This window comes from Pristis pectinata, chromosome 43 (genome assembly GCF_009764475.1).
Source record: "Pristis pectinata isolate sPriPec2 chromosome 43, sPriPec2.1.pri, whole genome shotgun sequence".
NCBI classification, from domain to species: Eukaryota; Metazoa; Chordata; class Chondrichthyes; order Rhinopristiformes; family Pristidae; genus Pristis; species Pristis pectinata.
In genome coordinates, this window is record NC_067446.1 from 2,279,989 (window position 1) to 2,302,127 (window position 22,139).

The 22,139-nt window shown below is 46.8% G+C and overlaps 1 protein-coding gene across 1 annotated transcript; it reads left to right on the forward strand.

The window, feature by feature from the left end:
- The first annotated feature begins 3,675 nt into the window (after positions 1 to 3,675).
- LOC127566624 (RLA class II histocompatibility antigen, DP alpha-1 chain-like) lies at positions 3,676 to 14,296 on the forward strand. Its single transcript, XM_052009127.1, has 6 exons — positions 3,676 to 3,881; positions 7,727 to 7,999; positions 10,399 to 10,680; positions 12,195 to 12,306; positions 12,419 to 12,480; positions 13,624 to 14,296. The coding sequence occupies exons 1-5, from the start codon at positions 3,821 to 3,823 to the stop codon at positions 12,453 to 12,455; spliced, it is 765 nt and encodes a 254-aa protein (XP_051865087.1). The 5' UTR covers positions 3,676 to 3,820; the 3' UTR covers positions 12,456 to 12,480; positions 13,624 to 14,296.
- Positions 14,297 to 22,139: the final 7,843 nt, after the last annotated feature.

Genomic DNA, 22,139 nt, shown 5'->3' on the forward strand with positions numbered 1-22,139 from the left:
CCGAGCAAACTTGTTTTGGATTCCTCAGATGCAAATGATTCACCTGACTCCACCCACTGGGAACAAATAGCATGAGGCTCTTGCTTGTTTGCCAATTATATTGGCAGTTTATTTTCTTCCTTTGTAGATTTTATGTGACAGTGTTCATTGTATAAAGTGCCTCAGGACATGCTGGACAGCATAGTTTATTTTCCCAAGGGTCTTGTAGATTTTATGTGACAGTGTTCATTGTGTAAAGTGCCTCAGGACATGATGGACAGCATAGTTTATTTTCCCAAGGGTCTCTTCAGGGTGGTCTCTTTGGGTGCTGTAGCCCAGTTGATCAGACTGGTTGATCAACCAATTGTCATTAATTAACTTAATCAATGGTGGTTCTTTTAACAGCCAGTACTAGGGACACCACAGTTCACAGATTAAACAGCTCTTATCTGGATTCTGCAAAGAACCCCACCATTCCCTTCCAAATTCTGGACACAAAGTCAACAGAAGCAGGTCAAAGACGCCATAACTTCATCCTCCTGGCACTTGTGAGCACCAGTGGCCGTTAATAAATCCATTTGGGAATTCTCCCCTGCTCAAAACCTGGAGGATGGGACAAACCTGTTGAGGTTCATAATTAGGGCTGGGATTTTTTCATAGTTCCTTTACCTGTTCTGAGTGAGCCCGGTTGCCACACCTTGCAGGAACTTTTCCTGACTTCCCGATGGTGGGGGTGGTTTCTAGGTTCAATGAGCCACATAAGAAATGGAAACAGGCCCTTGAGCCTCCTCTGTCTTTCATTAAGATCGCGGCTGATCTTCCACCCCAGTGCCCCGTACCTGCACTGTCACCATATCCCTCAATGTACAGAAACCTAGCGATCTGTGTTTTGGATGATGAAGCCTCCAGGAATTCCAGAAGATCACCACCCTGAGTGAAGAAATGTCTTCCCATCTCAGTCCCAAATGGTCGAGGCCTAGTCCTAGACCTTTAGCCAGGAGAATCATCTTCCCTGCGTCTTGACTGTTAAGCCCGTCTGAGAATTTTGTAAATTTCAAAAATCTCTCATTCTTCTAAAGTCTAGAAAGTGGGTCCCAGTCTACTCAATCCCTCCTCATGTGCCGAACCAGTCATCCCCAGAACCAGTCTGGGGAATCTTCACTGCCCTCCCTCTGTGGCAAGTACATTTTTTCTTAGGAGACACAAGAGGATCTGGAGCAAAAAAAAACAAGATGCTGGAAGAACTCAGTGGGTCAGGCAGCATCTTTGGAGGGAAATGGACAGTCGATGTTTCAGGTTGAGACCTTCATCTGGACCTTCACTCTATCTTAGGTTCAGAGACCAAAACTGCACATGAAATTCCAGGTGTAATCTCACCAAGACCTTGCACAATACAGTGGGACTTCCTCACTGCCATATTCAAATCCTCTCCTAATAAAAGCCAGCATGCCATTTATGGCCTTGTGTACAAGCCCTCCCGGATCCCATTGAATATCAGCACCACCCAATCTCTTGCTGTTTAACAAATATTCTGCCTTCCCATTATGTGCACCAAAGCAGATGACCACATTATGTTCTCAACCACACACTCAGTTTGTCCATATTACCTCCAGAATCCTCTTAGCATCCTCCTCTGTACTCACAGCCCCACCTAGTTTAGTATTGTCAGCAAACTTGTGGTCCCCTCAGTCAAATCCTTTTTACTGATTGTCCAAGCAGAGATCCCTGGTCTGGGAATAAACTACTTATTCCCACTCTTCGCATTCCTTTCAATAACCAGTTATAAATCCATGTTGGTATATTACCCCCTAATTCCATCCACTCCAACCTTGTTGGTAAACTTCCTGTGTGAGTTCTTACCGAATGCCTCCCAAGATCCCCAGTGCACCACACCCACTTATCCTTCCTCATCTATTCTATTTGTCACATCCTCCAAGAACTGTGCACACAAAATTGTGTTAGTCTTCTTGCAGGTGACACAAACATTGTGGATAGCGAGGAAGCTTGTCTAAGACTACAGCAGGATATAGACCGGATGGAAAATTGAGCGGAGTGTTGACAGATGGAACTTAATCCCTATTTGATTGGTGGTATTATGGATAGCGAGGTGATGCATTTTTGGAAATCAAATAGTGGTAGGGTATATACAGTTATAATCAGAATCAGGTTTATTATCACTGACTTTTAAGATGTGGTTATTTTGTGGCAGCAGTACAGTGCAAAGACATAAAAATTACTATAAATTACAAAAATAAATAGTGCAAAAAGGAACAACAAGGTAGTGTTCATAGGTTCGTGAACCTTTCAGAAATCTGACAGTGGAGGGGAAGAAGCTGTTCCTGAATCATTGAGTGTGGGTCTTCAAGCTTCTGTACCTCCTGCCCGATGGTAGTAACAAGAAGGGGGCACGTCCCGGATGGTGAGAGTCCCTAATGATGGGTGCCATCTTCTTGAGGCACGGCCTCTTAAAGATGTCCTTGATGGTGGGGAGGGTTGTGCCTGTGATGGAGCTAGCTGAGTCTACAACCCTCTGTAGTCTCTTGTGGGCCTGTGCATTGGGGCCTCCATACCAGGCTGTGATGCAATCAGTCAGAATGCTCTCCACTGTACATACAGTATATGATAAATGGTAAAGCACTACGAGCCATTGATGAACAGAAGGACCTAAGGGTTCAAGTTCATATCTCCCTCAAAATGGCAACTCAGGTAGATAGGGTGGTGAAGAAGTCATATGACATGCTTGCATTCATAGGTCGAGACATAGAAAAATAAAAGTTGGAATATTATGTTAGAAAACATTTACCAAACACTGGTTAGACCACACTTGGAGCATTGTGTGCAGTTCCGGTCACCTCACTATAGGAAGGATGTGTTGCACTGGAGAGGGTGCAGAAAAGATCCACCAGGAGATTGGATTGGAAAACTTTAGTTATGGGGAGAGACTGGATAGGCTGGGCTTGTTTTCCCTGGAGCGAAGGAGGCCAAGAGGTGATCTAATCGAGGTATATAAAATTATAAGAGGCATAGATAGGGTAAATAGAGTCTGTTTCCCATCATAAGGGTATCAAAAACAAGAGGGTGTCGGCTTAAAGTGAGAGGAAGGAGTTTTAAAGATGATCTGAGGGGAAAGTTTTTTTTTTACACAGACAGTGGCTGATGTCTGGAACTCTCTTCCAGAGGAGGTGGCGGAATTGGATACATTCACTACATTTAAGAGACTTGCAGCAGAGTGTTCAGATTTACTTCCCTGGAACTGGAACTAAGTTACTAACTTTGTCATGGAACTTAAATCATGCAGCAGTAATATATGCTCAAAAAAAGCGACAAGGCGAAAATGTGATGGGAAGCAGTGTATACAAACACGCGCACACACACACACGCACACACAGACACATATACATCCAACTGTCACAGCACAGAAACAGGCCTACGCCCCACCATGTCCATGCAGACCTTTTGCCCATCTACATTTGCTCGCATTGGGTCCGAATCCTTCTATCCCTTGCCTATTAAAGTGCCTGTCTAGATTTCACAATCAACGATAAAAAGTCCTCTTCATAAGTAACCAACCTGTGCTGTGGTATGTAAAATTTCCTCAATGCATATTCAAACTTACCATTTCCTGAAGAACTGGTTTCTGAATTGAACCAATGCCAATTGAGCATTGTCACTGAAGCTGCCAAATGAATGTTAGTCATGAAATCAATGCGTGGATGCTGAGACCGATTTACTTCACCGGAGATTGTGTCTGCACCTGTCAAAGTCTAAGCTACACTTGCTAACAGGGCAGTCTCTATTCACATCTTTTCAGTGCTCCCGGAGAGAGAAGTCATCCACGGACATGGAGCTCGTCAGCTTCTTTATGGTCCTGTTATTGCTTACGGCAGCAGGAGCAGAGATTGGTGAGTGCTTTGTCTAGGCACGTCGGGGGTAACTGGTGACCTTTTCATGTTGGGGGACTTGATGGTTTAGTGGTGCTCTGGTCTGAGCCTTTCTTCTCTCCAGTCAGTGAGCCCTGGCTATCCTGCACCCCTCTCTTGCCCCAGTAAGATCAAAAACAGTTTGTTCCCGCCTCAAAGACCTTCAGTGCAATAGGAAGGACAATTATTTCCATTCACTCATTCCACAAAGTATCTTTGAAGGCAGTATGTGGGTTAAAATAAAAGGAAGACTTCTATAACTAAACTAGCGCCAGCATTTTATGTAACAATCTACAGAATCTCAGCACCAGTGTCTCAGGGCTGTGACAATAATCAAGTCAAGTTTATTGTCATGTGCACAAGTACATTGACGGACAGGTACAGTGAAAAACTTACTTGCAGCAGCATCACAGGCATGTAGGCACAGAGGCAAAGAGTATAAATTATACATAAACTATTCAAGACAGTAAAGAGAGAAAACAAAACTGCAAAAAGAAAGACGTTAGTATGAAAAAAAGACACAATCAGAGACATGTCCATAATATGTTAACAATCTGCAGAATCTAAGCACCAATTTCTAAAGTCTTAGGATTGTGGAAAATAGAGTTCCTGGTTCCCAATTTACTGAAAATAAATAGCAGAAAATATCGTCAAAGTACTTAAGTAAATTTGCTGAAAACTTTTTCAACAACTAGTTCTTTAATAGCAATGAGAGTTGTTAGTCACTGCCAGCTCCCCCTACCCTTTTCTTATGGCTCTTCCTTCCCAGTCCTGATGAAGGGGCTTGGCCCAAAATGTCAACTGTTCCTTTCCCTCCGTAGATGCGACCTGCTGAGCTCCGCCAGCATTTTGTGCTCCAGATTTCCAGCATCTGCAGTCTCTCTTGCGTCTCCGAAGCTAGCATTGAGGCAGGAATGTTTCTGTGTCTAATACCTAGAGGAGGTAGTGCCATGGTGTTGTAGTGGTTAGCACTGCTGCCTCACAGTTCTGAGGACCCAGATTCAATCCTAACCTTGTGGAGTTTGCATGTTCTCCCTGTGACTGCGTGTGTTTCCTCCAGCTGTTCCAGTTTCCTCGAACATCTCAGAGATGTGCTGGCTATAAGTTCAAAAAGTCGAGTTTGTTGTCAGATGCACAAGTACATGTACGCACTGGTGCAATGAGAAACTTACTTGCAGTAGCATCACAGGCACATAGCATCATAAAATCCGCATTCACAAGGAAATCGTAAATTATGCACAGTTTTTACTAGAAAGGATGCAAGAACACAATTAGAATTAAAAAAAGTCCATTTTAGTGCAGTAGTCATAGTTTAAACTGTACATAGTTTAAACTACTAAACTGTAGTGATTAGGGTTGTGCAGATTGGTTCAAGAACCAAATGGTTGATGGGAGTAACTGTTCTTGAACCGAGTGGTGTGGGGACTTCAGGCTTCTGTACCTCCTGCCTGATGGTAGCTGCGAGAAGGATGCACATCCTGGATGGTGGGTATCTTTAATGTTGGATGATATGATGATGAGGGTCGGGCAGTGGGCGTTGTCCACCTGGACTTTAGTAAAGCATTTGACAAGGTGCCTCATGGTAGGCTAATCCAGAAGGTGGGATCCAAGGTGAGTTAGTAAGTTGGGTTCAAAATCGGCTTGGTCACAGAGGGTGGTGGTGGAGGGGTGTTTTTCTGACTGGAGGTCTGTGAGTAGTGGTATCCTGCGAGGATCAGTGCTGGGACCTCTGTTGTTTGTAATACATATAAATGGTTTGGATGAAAGTGTAGATGGGCAGATTAGTAAGTCTGCAGACGACATGAAAATCGGTGGGGTTGTGGACAGTGAGGAAGGCTGTCACGGCAGGATGTGGACCAGTTGGAAATTTGGGTGCAAAAATGGCAGATGGAGTTTAATCCGGATGACCGTGAGGTTCTGCACTATGGAGGTCAAATGCAAGAGGAAAGTATACAGCAAATGGTAGAACCCCTTGGAGCATTGGTAATATAGAGGGATCTTGGGGTGCAAGTCCATAGCTCCCCGAAAGTGGCAACACAAGGGTAAAGAAGACGTACACATCAGTGGGGTCACTGAGTATAAAAATTGGGAAGCCTGTTGCAGCTGTATGAAACTTTGATTAAGCCACATTTGGAGTATTGTGTGCAGTGTTGATTGCCATACTATACAAAGAATGTGGAGGCTTTGGAGAGGATGCACAAGAAGTTCACCCTGGATGCTGCCTAGACTGGAGGGTATGAGCTATAAGGAGAGGCTGGACAAACTTGGGTTGTTTTCTCTGCAACGTCGGAGGCTGAGGAGAGACCTGATAGAAGCATATACTGTATAATCATGAGAGGCATAGACAAGGTAGATAGCCAGAGTCTTTCTCCCAGGGTGGAAATGTTAAATACCAGAGGGCATAAGATGAGAAGGGGTAAGTTTAAAGGAGATGTGCGAGGCAATTTTTTTAGACAGACAATGGTAGGTGTCTGGAGTGAGCTGCCAGTAGAGATGGTAGAAGCAGAAATGATAGCAGTGTTGAAGAGGCGTTAGACAGATACAGGAACAGGCAGGGAATGGAGGGACACACACCATGTGCAGGCTGATGGGGTTAGTTAGATTGGCATAATGGTTGGCACAGACATGGTGGGCCGAAGGGCCTGTTCCTGTGCTGTACTGTTCTATGTTCACAAGCACCTAAATGCCCTTTAAGTCTTTCACCACTTACCCACACTACATTGGCTAATTAACCTACCAGCACAGCTTAGGGATGTGAGAGGAAACCGGAGCATCCAGCGGAAACCCACATGGTCACAGGGAGAATATGCAAACTCCACACAGACAGTGCCTCTGTATTGTGGAGGGTCGTGGCTGTCATGTGACAGCACTGCCCACTACCTGGTCGGAAGGCACACCACTGCTGATCAAGGTTTGGCCCCGCCCCACCCATCAGCGCACACCTGACCATTGGCCCCTTTAAGTACCTTTGTACTTGGCCTTGGGCCACTGGCCTTTGTAATCGATTAGTCCTTGCTGGTACTGGGCCATTGGCCTTTGTAAATTACCTGGGCTGGACCCCCTAGCCTTCCAGCACTATAAAGGGCGCCATGTGTGCTCGACCTCTTTCTCTTTGCCATCTTCGAGGGACCACCCTGCTTCACTCCAGGCCGAGTACTGTGGAACGGTGCTGGAGAAATCATTGGTGAGGTGTGCACTGTTAAAGGGTTGGGAGCGTTTTAGTTAGTGTCCCTAGTAGCATAGAGCCGTGCCTGCACTGAGTCAAAGGGTGGCGGGTATCGTATTGTTTTTCTTTGATTGTGTGTGCCTAGTTCATTTTGTGTGTGTGTGTGTGTGTGTGTGTGTGTGTGTGTGTGTGTGTGTGTGTGTGTGTTTTATCCCCGGTGCAATTTTCCCACAATTGCTACAAACCGTGCGCGTGTGTGTTATTCCCATTACAATTTTCCCACGCTCGTCGTTTGTAAATAAATCATTTACTGCCAGACTGTGATCAGAGTCCTTGCTTTTGAAACCCCTCCACACCCCCCCCCCCCCCGAACCTGTTTCCTCACTCACAACAGCCCCAGGTCAGGATCGAACTTGGGGTCCCTGGATCATGAACCGCTGCACCGCCTCACAACCCATGCTTCACTGAAAGAGGAGCAAATGTTCTCCTGGCATCCTAGCCAACATTCTTCCCTCATTCAAAGATGGGTGATATGAAGAATGGCAGCTTTATTTATCTGGCAGTGACTCTGCATGTTAAGTTCTCAGCGGTGTTAAAGAGATCCAGGGAAAGGAGCACATATTTAACTTGTTTGTGATTTAATTGTTCTTCCACTCCCCAGTGTTTAAAAGTGTCTCTGAAAGGCTGTACTACAGTTACACTCCCAGTTCCGAAACCAATGGGCACATCTTTGACGCAAATGCTTCTCCCTTCCTCTTGTACGATTACAAGGAGCAGACGTTTGTCATCAAAGGAAACAGGACAAATGGAATAAAGGAACTTGGTCAAGAGGAGGTGAACCACTTCAAGGAGAGGGCAAGCGGAATCCAGGCGTGGCAGCAAGGCATCACCAAAGAAATGATGAAGCTGACGAATGGTTCAAGTGTCCTCAAAAGTAAGTCGTCCACTTTGAACCATGGAGAGGCTTCTCCTAGTCTTGCTGTAGAAAATGGGAAAGTACTGATGGAGAGAGGGCTACGAGGTGAGGGACTTGGGCATGCTAAAACCATCATCAGCCAGGTTTTTTGCATAACCTTTCCATATAGATTCTCAGAAGGTTTGTGGCCCTCTCACAATCGTTTCCCCAGATCTTCAGAGACAGGTTTGGTTGTGTTATGAACAACCAGTGGTTGTCACAGTGTTGCAAAGAAACCGACCGTCCACATCTACACCGAAGAACACTATGCACCACAGAAATCGAACGCCCTGTACTGTTATGCTTTCTTTTATCCAGCTCACTTCAAGCTTGATCTTCTCTTCCCAGTTTGAAAAGCCCACAATAAATGTTCACCTCCCTTTCCCCTGCATAAAGACTCGCCTTCCTCTTCTCCCACTCGGTAAAGAGGAGAAGCAAGGAGCCAGCCATGTATCCACCCCGCTCCTGCTCTTCATTTAGTAAGATCATGGTCAATCTGATCTTGCCTGGTCCATGTAACCTTCAACTCCCCCATGAATACATTCAAGGAGTCCACTCGACAGTTTTTCTGGGACAGGGAAATCCACCAACTCATGACCCTCTGCAATCTCTGTCTGAAGTGAGCAACCACTTATTCTAAGATGTGCCCCCTAGTTCTAAGACCCCTTCCCACCAAGGAAAGCACCCTCTCAGCAATTCCCCTCACAACCTGATAACTTTCAATCTCGTTCTTCTAAACCCTAGTGAGCTTAGGAATGAGCTGCTCAACAGTTCCTCATAAGACAATCCTCAAGAGACAACCCTGTGAACCTTCTCTGAACTTGCTTCCAATGTAGTTATATCTACATCCCAATGTAGATGTGGCTAGGCTGTTTAGATGTGGCTAGGCTGTTTCCCTTGGTGGGCGTGTCCAGGACCAGAGGGCACAATCTTAGAATTAGAGGGTACAGTTTCAAGACAGAGATGAGGAGAAGTTTCTTTACCCAGAGGGTGGTGAAATTGTGGAACTCCTTGCCACGCACAGCAGTGGAGGCCAGATCAGTGGGGGTGTTCAAGGAGGAGATAGACAGATATCTAAATAGTCAGGGTATCAAGGGATATGGGGATAAGGCTGGCAAATGGGATTAGAATAGTTTTTTTTTTCTCTCTCTTTTTTTCCCACCCCATTTCTTTTTCCCTTTTCCTTGGAGCAGACTCGATGGGCCGAATGGCCTGCTTCTGCTCCCTTATCTTGTGATCTTGTGATATCCTGCTTTAAATAAGCAAACCAAAACTGCACACAGTACTCCAGGTGTAATTTCCCTAGTGCCCTGTAATTTTATACTCCATCCCTTCGTCAATAAACCTAAGAACGTTGTACAGAGGGATCTTGGGGTCCAAGTCTGTAGCTCCCTGCAAGTGGCTGCACAAGTCAATAGGGCGGTAAAGAAGGCATATGGCGTACTTGCCTTTATTAGTCGAGGCATTGGGTGCAAAACTCTGGTCAGGCTGCATCTGGAAATATGCATTCAATTCTGGTCACCCCATTACAGGAAGGATGTGGAGGCTTTGGAGAGGGTACAGAAGAGGTTCACCGGGATGCTGCCTGGATTAGAGGGCATGTTCTATAAGAAGAGGTTGGGCAAACTTGGGTTGTTTTCTCTGGAGCAGAAGAGGCTGAGGGGAGACCTGATAGAAGTTTAGGAGATTATGAGAGGCATAGATAAGAGTAGACAACCAGTATCTTTTTCCCAGGGTAGAAATGTCAAATACTAGAGGGCATGCATTTAAGGTGAGGGGGGGAAGGAGATGTGCAGAGCAAGTTTTTTTACAAGAGAGTGGTGGGTGCCTGGAATGCGCTGCCAGGGGTAGTAGAGGCAGGTACAATAGAGGCATTTAAGAGGCTCTTAGACAGGCACATGAATATACAGGGAATGGACGGATGTGGACCACATGCAGGCAGAAGGAGTAAGTTTAATTAGGCGTCATTAGCTTAATTAGTTTGGCACAACATCCTGTATTCCTGTGCTGTACTGTCCTAAGTTCTATAAGCACCCAGCCACTCATCAGTCTGTAAAACACTGGGTGACTTCAACCAGATCCCTGGATATCCAAAACCCTGCTGGTTTGTACCTGTCTGCCAACTACCTATGATTAATGTCCAGATCCCTCTGCACAGCAGCACCTCTCTCCAGTTAAGCAATGTTCAATTTTGCTATTCTTCCAACCAAAGTGGGTCCCTGCATCATTCTCCATCTGCCGGATCTTTGCCCTTTTGCTTAACCTTCCCATATCCCTTCTCAGAAGCTTTGTGGCCCTCCCACCCTTGTTCCCCAGAACCTCAGGGACAGGTTTGAACAAACCAGTGGTAGTTCACGGTGAATTCCCTTGTGTTGCAGAGAAACCCACCGTCCACATCTACACCCAAGAAGACTACACACCACAGAAATCGAACACCCTGTACTGTTACGCTGAGAAGTTCTATCCTTTCGAGATCGAGCTCACCTTCCTGATCAACGGGCGGAAGTACCTTGGGCCGGTCCATTCATCCCAGCTGATCGTAGAATCGGACTGGACCTTCAACATCTTTAAGTACATCAGGATTGAGCCAAAGGACGGGGACACCTTCAGCTGCCGGGCAGCTCACGTCAGTCTCGATAAAGCCCTGACCGTCTCACTGGGTATGTTGGCTGGTAAAAGGGGCAGAGAGAGAATAACATGGGTCACCTGTCCAAACCAGGGGGTGCTGTTGAGGGCAGTGCTGTAAATATCAAGGTTTCTCACAGGCACCCTCTAAATTTGATCACACTTCCTGAGATCCCCTGTAAGTACTGACACAGTCCCTGCAACCCCCTATAAATACTGACACACTCTTGGGACCCTCTTCTAATATTGTCCTTGTTGGCTGGCACACACATAGTGGGCCGAAGGGCTTTTTCCTGTGCTGTATTACTCTAAGATTACATAATGATTAGGACCTACCTTCTGCTGGCACAATGGTGCAGCTGGTAGAGCCGCTGCCTAACAATTCCAGGGAGCTGGGTTCGATCCCGATCTCCCGTGCTGTCTGTGTGGAGTTTACATGCTCTCCACACTACCTCACGGTTCCAGAGACTGAGCTTTGATCTCGAACTCTGGTGCTGTCTGTGTGAAGATTGCATGTTCTCCCTGTGAGGGCATTGATTTCCTCCGGGTACTCCAGTTTCCTCCCACATCCAAATACTGTAATGGCTGCTGTAAGTTGCCCCGAGTGTGTAGGTGGGTGACAAGAGAACCAGCAGGGGGGACTGATGGGTACGTGAGGTAGAATAAGGAGTGGGGAGTGAGCTTAAAGGGATAGCACTGCTGGAAATCCGTGTCTGCGGAACAGCCTGTGGACTGTATTGGTTTAATGTTGTCAATGTACCGAGATACAGTGAAAAGTATTTGGTTTGCATGCCATCTGGACAGATCATGCCATACATAAGTACATCGAGGCAGTAAAAAGAGAAACAGAATGCAGATTATAGTATTACATTTACAGAGAAAGTGCAGTGCAGGTAGACAAATAAAGCGCAATGGCCACACCGAGGTAGATTGGGAGATCAAGAGCTTTAGCATACTGGAGGTCCGTTCAAGAGTCTGATACAGCAGGATAGAAGCTGTCTTTGAGCCTGGTGGTACATGCTCTCAAGCTTTTGTATCTTCTGCCTGACGGGAGAGGGGAGAAGATACAAAAGCTTGAGGCACAGTAGCGTAACGGTTAGCGTAATGCTATTACAGCGCCAGCGATCGGGGTTCAATTCCCTCCGCTGTCTGCGTGGGTTTCCTCCGGGTGCTCCGGCTTCCTCCCACATTCCAAAAACGTACGGGTTAGTAAGTTAACATGGGTGTAATTGGGCAGCATGGGCTCATTGGGTCAGAAGGGCCTGTTACCATGCAGTATAAATAAAGTTTCTAAAAAAAAGAGAGAATGACCGGGGTGGGTGGGGTCCTTGGTTATGTTGGCTGCCTTCCTGAGGCAGCAGGAAGTGCAGACAGAGTTAGTCAAGGAGAGGTTGGTTTGCATGATGGACTGGGCTGTGTTCACAACTCTCTGCAGTTGCCACACCAAGCCATGATGCATCCAGATAGGATGCTTTCTATAAAAATTGGTGAGCGTCATCGGGGACATGCTGAATTTGGAATGAATCTGCCCTCTTGACTTATTCCACAGATAAGCCACCTCTGATGCCCAAATCCGGGATTATTGTTTGTGCAGTCGGAGTTATAGTGGGAGTTACTGGGTTGCTGGTAACAGTGTACCTGAGCAGAGTGATACACCAAAGGTGAGTCCTTCCCTTGTCTCTGCAACCGATCCGTTCCCTCGTCCTCCAAATGCCCTGAAGTTCCCCGGCGTTCATGAAATGGGGGTTTCACCTTCGACATGTTCCCTTGCAGGGGAGGAGTTTGTTCTGGGAGATCCTGCAAGAAGTGATCTGGTGAAAACAACACAGGGAAAGGTGAGTGCCGCTGAAGTTATCTTTAGTTATTGGTCAGATTTCACACTGGTTACAACCTTACCACAGTCAGCAAGCAATCCTTTCTACTCAGAGGCCTGTATGACAGTATCATGTACCTGTAACCAGCAAGGGCAGGGATCAAGTCAAAGAGTCACACAACACAGACAGAAACCCATCAGGGCACCAAGTCCGCACCAACCCTCAACCACCCATCTACACAAATCCCATTTTATTCTCCCCACATTTCCGTCAACTCCCCCCAGATTGTATCCCTCCCACGGGGGGATCAATTCACAGCGGCTAATTCACCCACCAACCCACTTATCTTTGGGACGTGGGAGGAAACCGGAGCACCCAGGTCACAGGGAGAACGTGCAAACTCCACACACACAGACAGCGCCGGAGGTCGGGATCGAACCCAGGTCTCTGGAATGGTGAGGCAGCGGCTCTACCCGTTGTGCCAGTGTGCTGTAGTGAACAGTCACCAGAACAAAGTAACACATACAGTAGATGTTTGTTAGTAATGCACAATATTGCTGAAGGAATTAGAAATATCACCGTTTGCAATGGGAATGACACAAAGAAAGGGGCTTGTAATCACACTGGTGGGACAGTATAGAAGGAGTTTTATTCTTTTACTAACTTGTGTTGAACCTGTCCTGACAGTGTGTGATGGGAGCTTCATTCTGTCTAACCCTGTAAGTGTGTGATGAGACGGTGTAGAGGGAGCTTCACTCTGTGTCTGACCCCGGGAGTGTGTGATGGGACTGTGCGGAGGGAGCTTCACCCTGTGTCTGACCCCGGGAGTGTGTGATGGGACGGTGCGGAGGGAGCTTCACTCTGTGTCTGACCCCGGGAGTGTGTGATGGGACGGTGTAGAGGGAGCTTCAGTCTGTGTCCAACCCATTTTTGTTTTCTGTTTTACTTATTGTGTCCTACCCATGCCCTGGGAATGTGTGTGTGACAGGACAGTGTAGGCAGAGCTTCACTCCGTGTCTAACCTGTGCCCTGCTAGGGTATGGCAGGAAAGCTTAAAGAGAGCTGTACTCTGTATCTAACCATTGTCTGTATGTGTGTGATGGTAAGGAAGTTTTACTCCGTGACTAACCTGATTTTTCCCTTTTACTTTTACATTTTCTGCAGGAGAGTTACTGAATTGATGTTACCTGTACCTGGGATTTTGAAAATTAAAGACATAAAAAAGGAAATACAATATAGAACCTGTTTTTATATTTTTCGAGTAAATAAAATGTAAAGTGATCAATATTAATGACCCCACTGATCATCAGGGAAACACAACAGTTTGGAACAGAGATGCACAACATCCATGCTCTCCCAGCCTGGGAGTGTGTGATGGGACAGTGCAGAGGGAGCTTCACCCTGTGTCTGACCTCAGGAGTGTGTGATGGGACGGTGTACAGGGAGCTTCACTCTGTGTCTGACCCTGGGAATTTAGTGATGGGACAGTGTAGAGGGAGCTTCTTTCTGTGTCTAACCTGTGCCCTGGGAGTGTGGGAGGGAATTTTGCTCTGTGACTAATCCAAATTGCCCTGGTTTAGGAGTGCGTGACAGGACAGTATATGTTGTACAGCAATCTCCTTCAAATAGTTTTCGTTTGCCATTTGTGAAACTGTAAGCAGTTATCTCTACTCAAGATCTGATTTCATTGAGGGAACACTTGTCTTTACCTGTATGATTCCTACCAAAAGAATTAACATTGTTCGATGTTTATGGGGTCTTGGAGTGCAGCCGGGATACTGATGAAACTTTCACCATTTAAGATTAAACTGGATTAAGAGTGATCTATAAACAGAAATGGACCATGCCTGTGGTTTGTTCTTTATCAAGGTGTGTTATATTTTGCCAGAACCTACCTACACTCCGATGGTATTCTCCAACCACCCCAGCCTCAATCCTCTTGATCCACTGCTTCAACCTCGCTGGTTCTCTCTCTCAATGTCAACACCGTGGCCCTGGCAATTACAGTTTATGTAACTCCCTGCACAGGGAAAAGCCTTTGTATGTGTTAACGGGCCCTTACATCTGGCGAGTAATAGAATTCCTGCTCTGAATCATCTCACTCAAACACAGTACCACTTGGCCAGATTACCAGGAGTCACGCATTGGGTGTGTCTAGTCAGAGATTCAGGAGGAAGGATGGTCAACATGTTTGCCCTTGCAGACGACTAAGTCTCTTCAATGTCACCCATGAACATGTTCTTCTACACAGGGCACCATGGTGGCACAGCTTTCAGAGATGCTGCCTCACAGCTCCAGAGACCTGGGTTCGAACCTGATCTTCGGTGCTGTTGGGTGTGGAGTTTGCATGTTCTCCCTCTGACTGCACGGGTTTCCCCCGGGTGCTCCAGTTTCCTCCCACGTCCCAAAGGCAAAGCCTGTCCTGGTGAAGGGTCTCGACCCGAAACATCGACTGCCCATTCCCCTCCACAGATGCTGCCCGACCCGCTGAGTTCCTCCAGCATTTTCATGTGTTCCTCCAGATTTTCAGCATCTGCAATCTCTCTTGTAAGATAAGATTTCTTTATCAGCCACATGTACATAGAAACACACAGTGAAATGAATCTTTTGCATCGAGTGTTCTGGGGGCAGCCCACAAGTGTCGCCACGCTTCCGGCGCCAACATAGCACGCCCACAACTTGCTAACCCGTACGTCTTTGGAGCGTGGGAGGAAACTGGAGCGCCCGGAGGAAACCCACGCAGACACGGGGAGAATGTACAAACTCCTCACAGATAGTCCCAAAGGCTCGCGGATCGGTAAGCTAACTGGCCGCTGTAGATTGCCCCTATTGTTTGGGTGAGTAGTAGAATCTTGGGGGGAGTTGAGAATAAATGAGACAAGGCTAGGTCGATGTAAGTAGGTGGATGAAGGTCTTGCTTTTGTGCTGTATTACTGTCTAATTGGTTACTGGTTACTTCTGTGTGGATGGGTGGGGGTGATGGAAATTGATGGACAAATAAGAGAATAGATCATGAGTGGAATGGGATTGATGCGATTGCTCTGATGGCCGGCATAGATTTGATGTGCTAAATAGCCTCTATCTCTGAGAAACTCTCTCTGCCTTCCTTGGCAGTTCTCCCCTGTACCTTCTTGTATGCAACTTCATTCCTTCCTGAAATTACAAGCACATCATTAATCAATAGCTTCCCCCGCTATCTTATTTCAATAACTACCTTTAAAATACAACAGTTGGTTCCAGGTTCCACTCTGCACAGCTAATAATCAGTTGTGTGCCTGGCTCACATTACCCTGCGATACTTCCTTATAGCTACAGAAAGTCCCCACCACCTCCCCATCTCCAGGCACGTTGTTGCAACACAAGATCCACTTCCTTCAAAAGTTGTTTACTCCTCAAGAGTTGATGGCGACAGCTTGGCATCAAGAAGCCTCTTACACAGGACTAAGCAGAGATGAGATAAGATCTTTATTAGTCACATGCACATCAAAACACACAGTGAAATGCATCTTTGCGTTGAGTGTTCTGGGGGCAGCCCGCAAGTGTCACCACACTTCTGGCACCAACACAGCAAGCCCACAACCTCCTATCCCGTACGTCTTTGGAATGTGGGAGGAAACCCACGCAGACACGGGAGAACATACAAACTCCTTACGGACAGCAGCCGGAATTGATTCCGGGTCGCTGGCGCTATAATAGCGTTACGCTAAGCACTACACTACCAGATGCATTCATAGAACATAGAACACTACAGCACAGTATAGGCCCTACACCCCACAATGTTGTGCCGACATTTTATCCTGCTCTAAGATCTATCTAACCCTTCCCTCCCACATAGTCCCCTATTTCTCTATCATTCATGTGTCTACCTAAGAGTCTCTTAAATGTCCCTAATGTACCTGCCCCCACAACCTTTGCTGGCAGTGCGTTCCACGCACCCACCACTCTCTGTGTAAAAAACTTAACCCTGACATCCCCCTTATATCTTCCTTCAGTCACATTAAGATTATGTCCCCTCGTGTTAGCCATTGTCGCCCTGTGAAAGAGTCTCTGACTGTCCACTCGATCTATGCCTCTTATCATCTTGTACACCTCGATCGTCACCTCTCATCCTCCTTCTCTCCAAAGAAAAAAGTCCTAGCTCACTCAACCTATCCTCATAAGACATGCTCTCCAATCCAGGCAACATCCTGGTAAAGCTCCTCTGCACCCTCTCTAAAGCTTCCACATCCTTCCCATAATGAGGTGACCAGAACTGGACACAATACTCCAAGTGTGGTCTAGCCAGAATTCTATAGAGCTGCACGTCACCTCATGGCTCTTGAACTCAGTACCCCAACTAATGAAGGCCAACACACTATACGCCTTCTTAAAAACCCTATCAACCTGCGCAGCAATCTTGAGGGATCTATGGACGTGAACCCCAAGATTCCTCTGTTCCTCCAGACTACCAAGAGTCCTGCCATTAACCTTGTATTCTGCCTTCAATTTCAATCTCCTGAAGTGTATCACTTCACACTTATCTGGGTTGAACTTCTCAGCCCAGGTCTGCATTCTATCAATGTCCTGTTGTAACCTACAGCAACCTTCTACATTATCCACAACACCACCAACCTTTGTATCATCAGCAAACTTACTAACCCACCCTTCCACATCCTCATCCAAGTCATTTATAAAAATCTCAAAGATCAGGAGTCCCAGAACAGATCCCTGCAGAACACCACTGATCACCGACCTCCAGGCAAAATACGCTCCATCTACCACCACCCTCTGTCTTCTCTAGGCAAGCCAATACTGAATCCACACAGCCAAGTTTCCCTGGATCCTATGCCTCTTGACCTTCTGAATAAGCCTTCCATGAGGAACCTTATCAAATGCCTTACTAAAATCCATGTACACCACATCCACTGCTCTACCTTCATCAATGTGTGCTTTGTCACATCCTCAAAGAATTCAATCAGGCTCATGAGGCACAATCTGCCCCTCACAAAGCTATGCTGACTGTCCCTAATCAGCCTATGCTTCTCCAAATGCCCATAGTTGATCAGTTGATCCATTAAACTGCCAGGAACTCCACACTCACAGCCCGTTCAACTCAAGAAACTGAATGTGAGACACGCCTCACACAGACTGACAAGCAAACATCAAACACCGTGTTCAAAGCCTCCAACGTCTTGTCATGACGCCTGTGTTGTGATGTAGAACTGGACACACCCTGAGTTTCCCTTTGACCAGAAGTGTTTGACTCCATGCCCAATGATAGGTTAAGTGGAATCTATCTGCAGGAACTTGGCAGATGGAGTATAATGTTGGGAATTATGTAGTTATCCACTTCAGGAGGAAGAACAAGAAAGCAAATTATCATTTAATTATGATGAAACTGCAAAATATCCCAGAACAAAGGGACTAGTATATGAAACATAAAATGTTAGTGTTCAGGTTACAGCAAGTAATTGCAAAGTCTAATGAAACATTGGCCTTTATTGTGAGGGTATGGAGTATGAAGGCGGGGATGTGTGGATGCACTTTTACAGAGCACTGCTGAGACCACACCTAGAGTACTGTGTACAGCTTTGGTCTCCGTATTTAAGGCAGGATGTGCTTGCAGAGAAGGTTCACTGGGTTAGCGAAGGGGTTGACATATGACGAAAGGTTTGAGCAGGTTGAGTCTACACTCAGAGGGACGTCAGTTTATTGTCATATGCACAAGTATTTGTATGCAGAGGTGCAATTAAAAACATTTGCAGCAGCACCACAAGCACATAGCATCGTATAAGCAGCATTCACCAAAAAAAAACAAATTAAATATAAGTTATATACAATTTTTACAAGAAAGAACACAATTAAAACAAAGTCCATTTAGGTGCAAAGTGGTCATAGTGTTGCTAAACTGTAGTGATTAGGGTTTTGCTGGTTGGTTCAAGAACCGAATGGGTGAAGGGAAGTAGCTGTTCCTGAACCTGGTGGTGTGGGACTTCAGGCTTCTGTACCTCCTGCCCGACGGTAGCTGCAAGAAGACGGCATGGCCCGAATGGTGGGGATCTTTGACGATGGACATTGCCTTCTTGAGGCAGCGCCTCCTGTAGATACCACAGATGGTGGGGAGAGATGTGCCCCTGATGTATTGGGCAGAGTCCACGACTCTCTGCGCATTCAAATTGCCGTCCCAGACTGTGATGCAACCAATCAGGATACTTCAACAGTACACCTGTAGAAGTTTGAGTGTTCGGTGATAAGCCGAACCTCCATAACCTTCGAAGAAAGACGCCGGAGTGCCTTCCTTGCGATCGCATCCATGTGCTGGGCCCAGGACTGGTCCTGCCTGACAGTAGCTGCAAGAAGATGGCATGACCCAGATGGTGGGGATCTTTAATGGTAGACATTGCCTTCTTGAGGCAGCGCTTCCTGTAGATACTCCCGATGGTGGGGAGCGATATGCCCGTGATGTATTGGGCTGAGTCCACTACTCTGTGGCATCTAACATTCCTGCGCATTCGAATTGCCATACCAGACCATGGTGCAACCAGTCAGTACGCTTTCAACAGTTCATCCTTAGAAGTTTGTTAGAGTGTTCAGTGACAAGCTGAACCTCCTTAACGTTCAAGGAAAGTAGCTGGAGGAGGTTACAGAGGTAGAGAGGGGTGTAGGTGCCAGAGGGGTTTGCAGAGATAGGAGGCAGTGGAGGGGGTTACAGAGACAGAGGTGTGGGGGCAAGAGGAGAAAATGAGATACAGAAGGGTGTAGGTGCTGGAGGGGGTTAGTGACGGAAGGGCTGGAGGGGGGTGTAGGGTCCAGAGGGGGTTACAGAGATAGAGAGGGTTGTAGGTACTGGAGGCGTTTACAGAATTGGGGAGGGGTGTAGGGTCCACAGGGGGTTACAGAGATGGGGTGTAGGGACCAGAGGGGATTACAGAGAGAGGGGTGTAAGGGCCCCGAGGGGGTTACAGAAACAGGGAGGGGTGTAGGTGCCAGAAGGGGTTATAGAGAGAGGGAGGGGTGTAGGGGCCAGAGGGGGTTACAGAGAGAGGGATGGGTGCAGGGACGTCAGGGTTACAGAGACAGGGAGGGGTATAGGGATGCAGTGGGGTAAGCAGGATGAGGAGGTGGGATTGGTAGGGACTGCCCAACGGGCCCAAGAGGTATGAGTGTGAGTCACAGCCCAATCTTCTCCAGTGTTGCTCTGGGACATTTTACAACCACAGACTGCCTGGAAACTTCCCTCCAACAAACACAGAGCCTGGCACGGATCAGGCCAGCTCTCAGAGTGTGGTGTGAGCTCCTTTCCCCATTGAGTTCCCCAGTGTCTGCAATATCTGGGGGGGAGCCCAGCACCCACCATGAGCTGGAAGGACGGTCGGACCACCTAATATTGTCCAACCCAACTTCATTGAGGTCACCGACATCTGTGGGAAAGTCCCTGTGATTAGTTCTTGGCACCTCAATGTTATCAGAACCAGAAAATCTGGCTATGCCTGTGGGCTGGTCTTGTTTCTGGGATCTGACGGTCCCTCAAAAAATAGCTTAGGTTATCTCCTTGTCTTGGCCACTGTCCATGCTGTACCTGGAACCTTGTAACAAGACTCCATTCAGTGTTGGGCCCAGTTCTCGGGGAGAAATTCTTGCTCAGTTGGTTCTGTGCTTGGGTCACGTCTGCTGTGTACACACACTCAACCCTCAGGGGTCACAGAGCCTAACCTCATCATGGAGATGTTCTCCTGACCCGGAGTCTCTTTCCCCTCCACCCTGGCAAAAGTAAAAAATATTCTTTATTCCTAAAATACCAATACCATCAGTAGATGCTTTTCTTCACGTTCATTGTCCCATCGAATCGTAGTCACAGAGCACGGAAGCAGGCCCTTCAGCCCAACTGGTCCATGCCGACCAAGATGCATGTCTAAGCTAGTCCCTTTTGCCCGCATTTGGCCCATATCCATGTGCCTGTCCAACTGTCTCTTCAAAGTTGTAATTGTACCTGCCTCCACCACTTCCTCTGGCAGCTCGTTCCATGTACCCACCACCCTCTGCGTGGAAAAACTTTCCCCTCTCAATTTAAACCTATGCCCTCTAGTTTTAGATTCCCATACCCTGGAGAAAAAGACTGGCTGTTCACCTACTAGACAGCTTTATTAGTCACATGTACATCAAAACACACAGTGAAATACATCTTTTTGCATAGTGTTCTGAGGGCAGCCCGCAAGTGTCGCCACGCTTCCGGCACCAACATAGCACGCCCACAACTTCCTAACCCGTACATCTTTGGAACATGGGAGGAAACCGGAGCACCCGGAGGAAACCCACGCAGATACGAAGAGAACGTACAAACTCCTTACAGACAGCGGCCGGGATTGAACCCGGGTCGCTGGCGCTGTAATCGCGTTACGCTAACCCTACGCTACCGGATGCATTCTGATCAGTTGATCCACTAAACTGCCAGGAACTCCACACTTACAGCCCGTTCAACTCAGGAAACTGGACGTGAGAGACCCCTCACGCAGACTGACAAGCAAACGTCAAACACCACGTTCAAAGCCGCCAATGTCTTGTCATGACGCCTGTGTTGTGATGTAGAACTGGACACACCCTGAGTTTCCCTTCGACCAAAAGTGTTTGACTCTATGCCCAGTGATAGGTTAAGTGGAATCTATCTGCAGGAACTTGGCAGATGGAGTATAATGTTGGAAACTATCAGTTTCAGGAGGAAGAACAAGAAAGCAAATTATCATTTAATTATGATGAGACTGCAAAATGTCCCAGAACAAAGGGACTAGTATATGAAACATTAAAAGTTAGTGTTCAGGTTACAGCAAGTAATTGCAAAGTCTAATGAAATGTTGGCCTTTACTGTGAGGGTATGGAGTATGAAGGCAGGGATGTGTGGATGCACTTTTACAGAGCACTGCTGAGACCACACCTGGAGTACTGTGTACAGCTTTGCTCTCTGTATTTAAGACAGGATGTGCTTGCAGAGAAGGTTCGCTGGGTTAGTGAAGGGGTTGACATATGAGGAAAGGTTTGAGCAGGTTGAGTCTACACTCAGAGGGACACCAATGTCGAGTTTATTGTCACATGCACAAGCACACGTATGTTTGGTGTACTGCAGGCTGGAAGCAATAACTATGTTGAAACTTGGAGCCTTCATATTTTATATTTCCTTCCAACATAGTAGGAGGCCATTTGGCCCATTAAACCTATGCCAGCTTGCACAGCAATCCCATTTCATGTCCATAGATCCCTCAAGATTGCCACGCAGGTCGATAGGATTGTTAAGAAAGTGTATGGTGTGTTGGCCTTCAGTCGAGGTATTGAGTTCAAGAGCTGTGAGGTGATGTTGCAGCTCTGTAGAACTCTGGTCAGACCACACTTGGAGTATTGTGTTCAGTTCAGGTTGCCTCATTATAGGAAGGATGTGTAAGCTTTAGAGAGGGTGCAGAGGAGATTTACCAGGATGTTGCCTGGATTGGAGAGCATGTCTTATGAGGATAGGTTGAGTAAGCTAGTGCTTTTGTCTTTGGAGAGGAGGAGGATGAGAGGTGACTTGATAGAGGTGTACAAGAGGCATAGATCGAGTGGACAGTCAGAGACATTTTCCAAAAGTGAAAATGGGGTTAAAAACAAAATTAGCCATGATTCAATGGCAGAGCAGACTCAATGGGCCAAATGGCCTCATTCTTCTGGACTCGAGG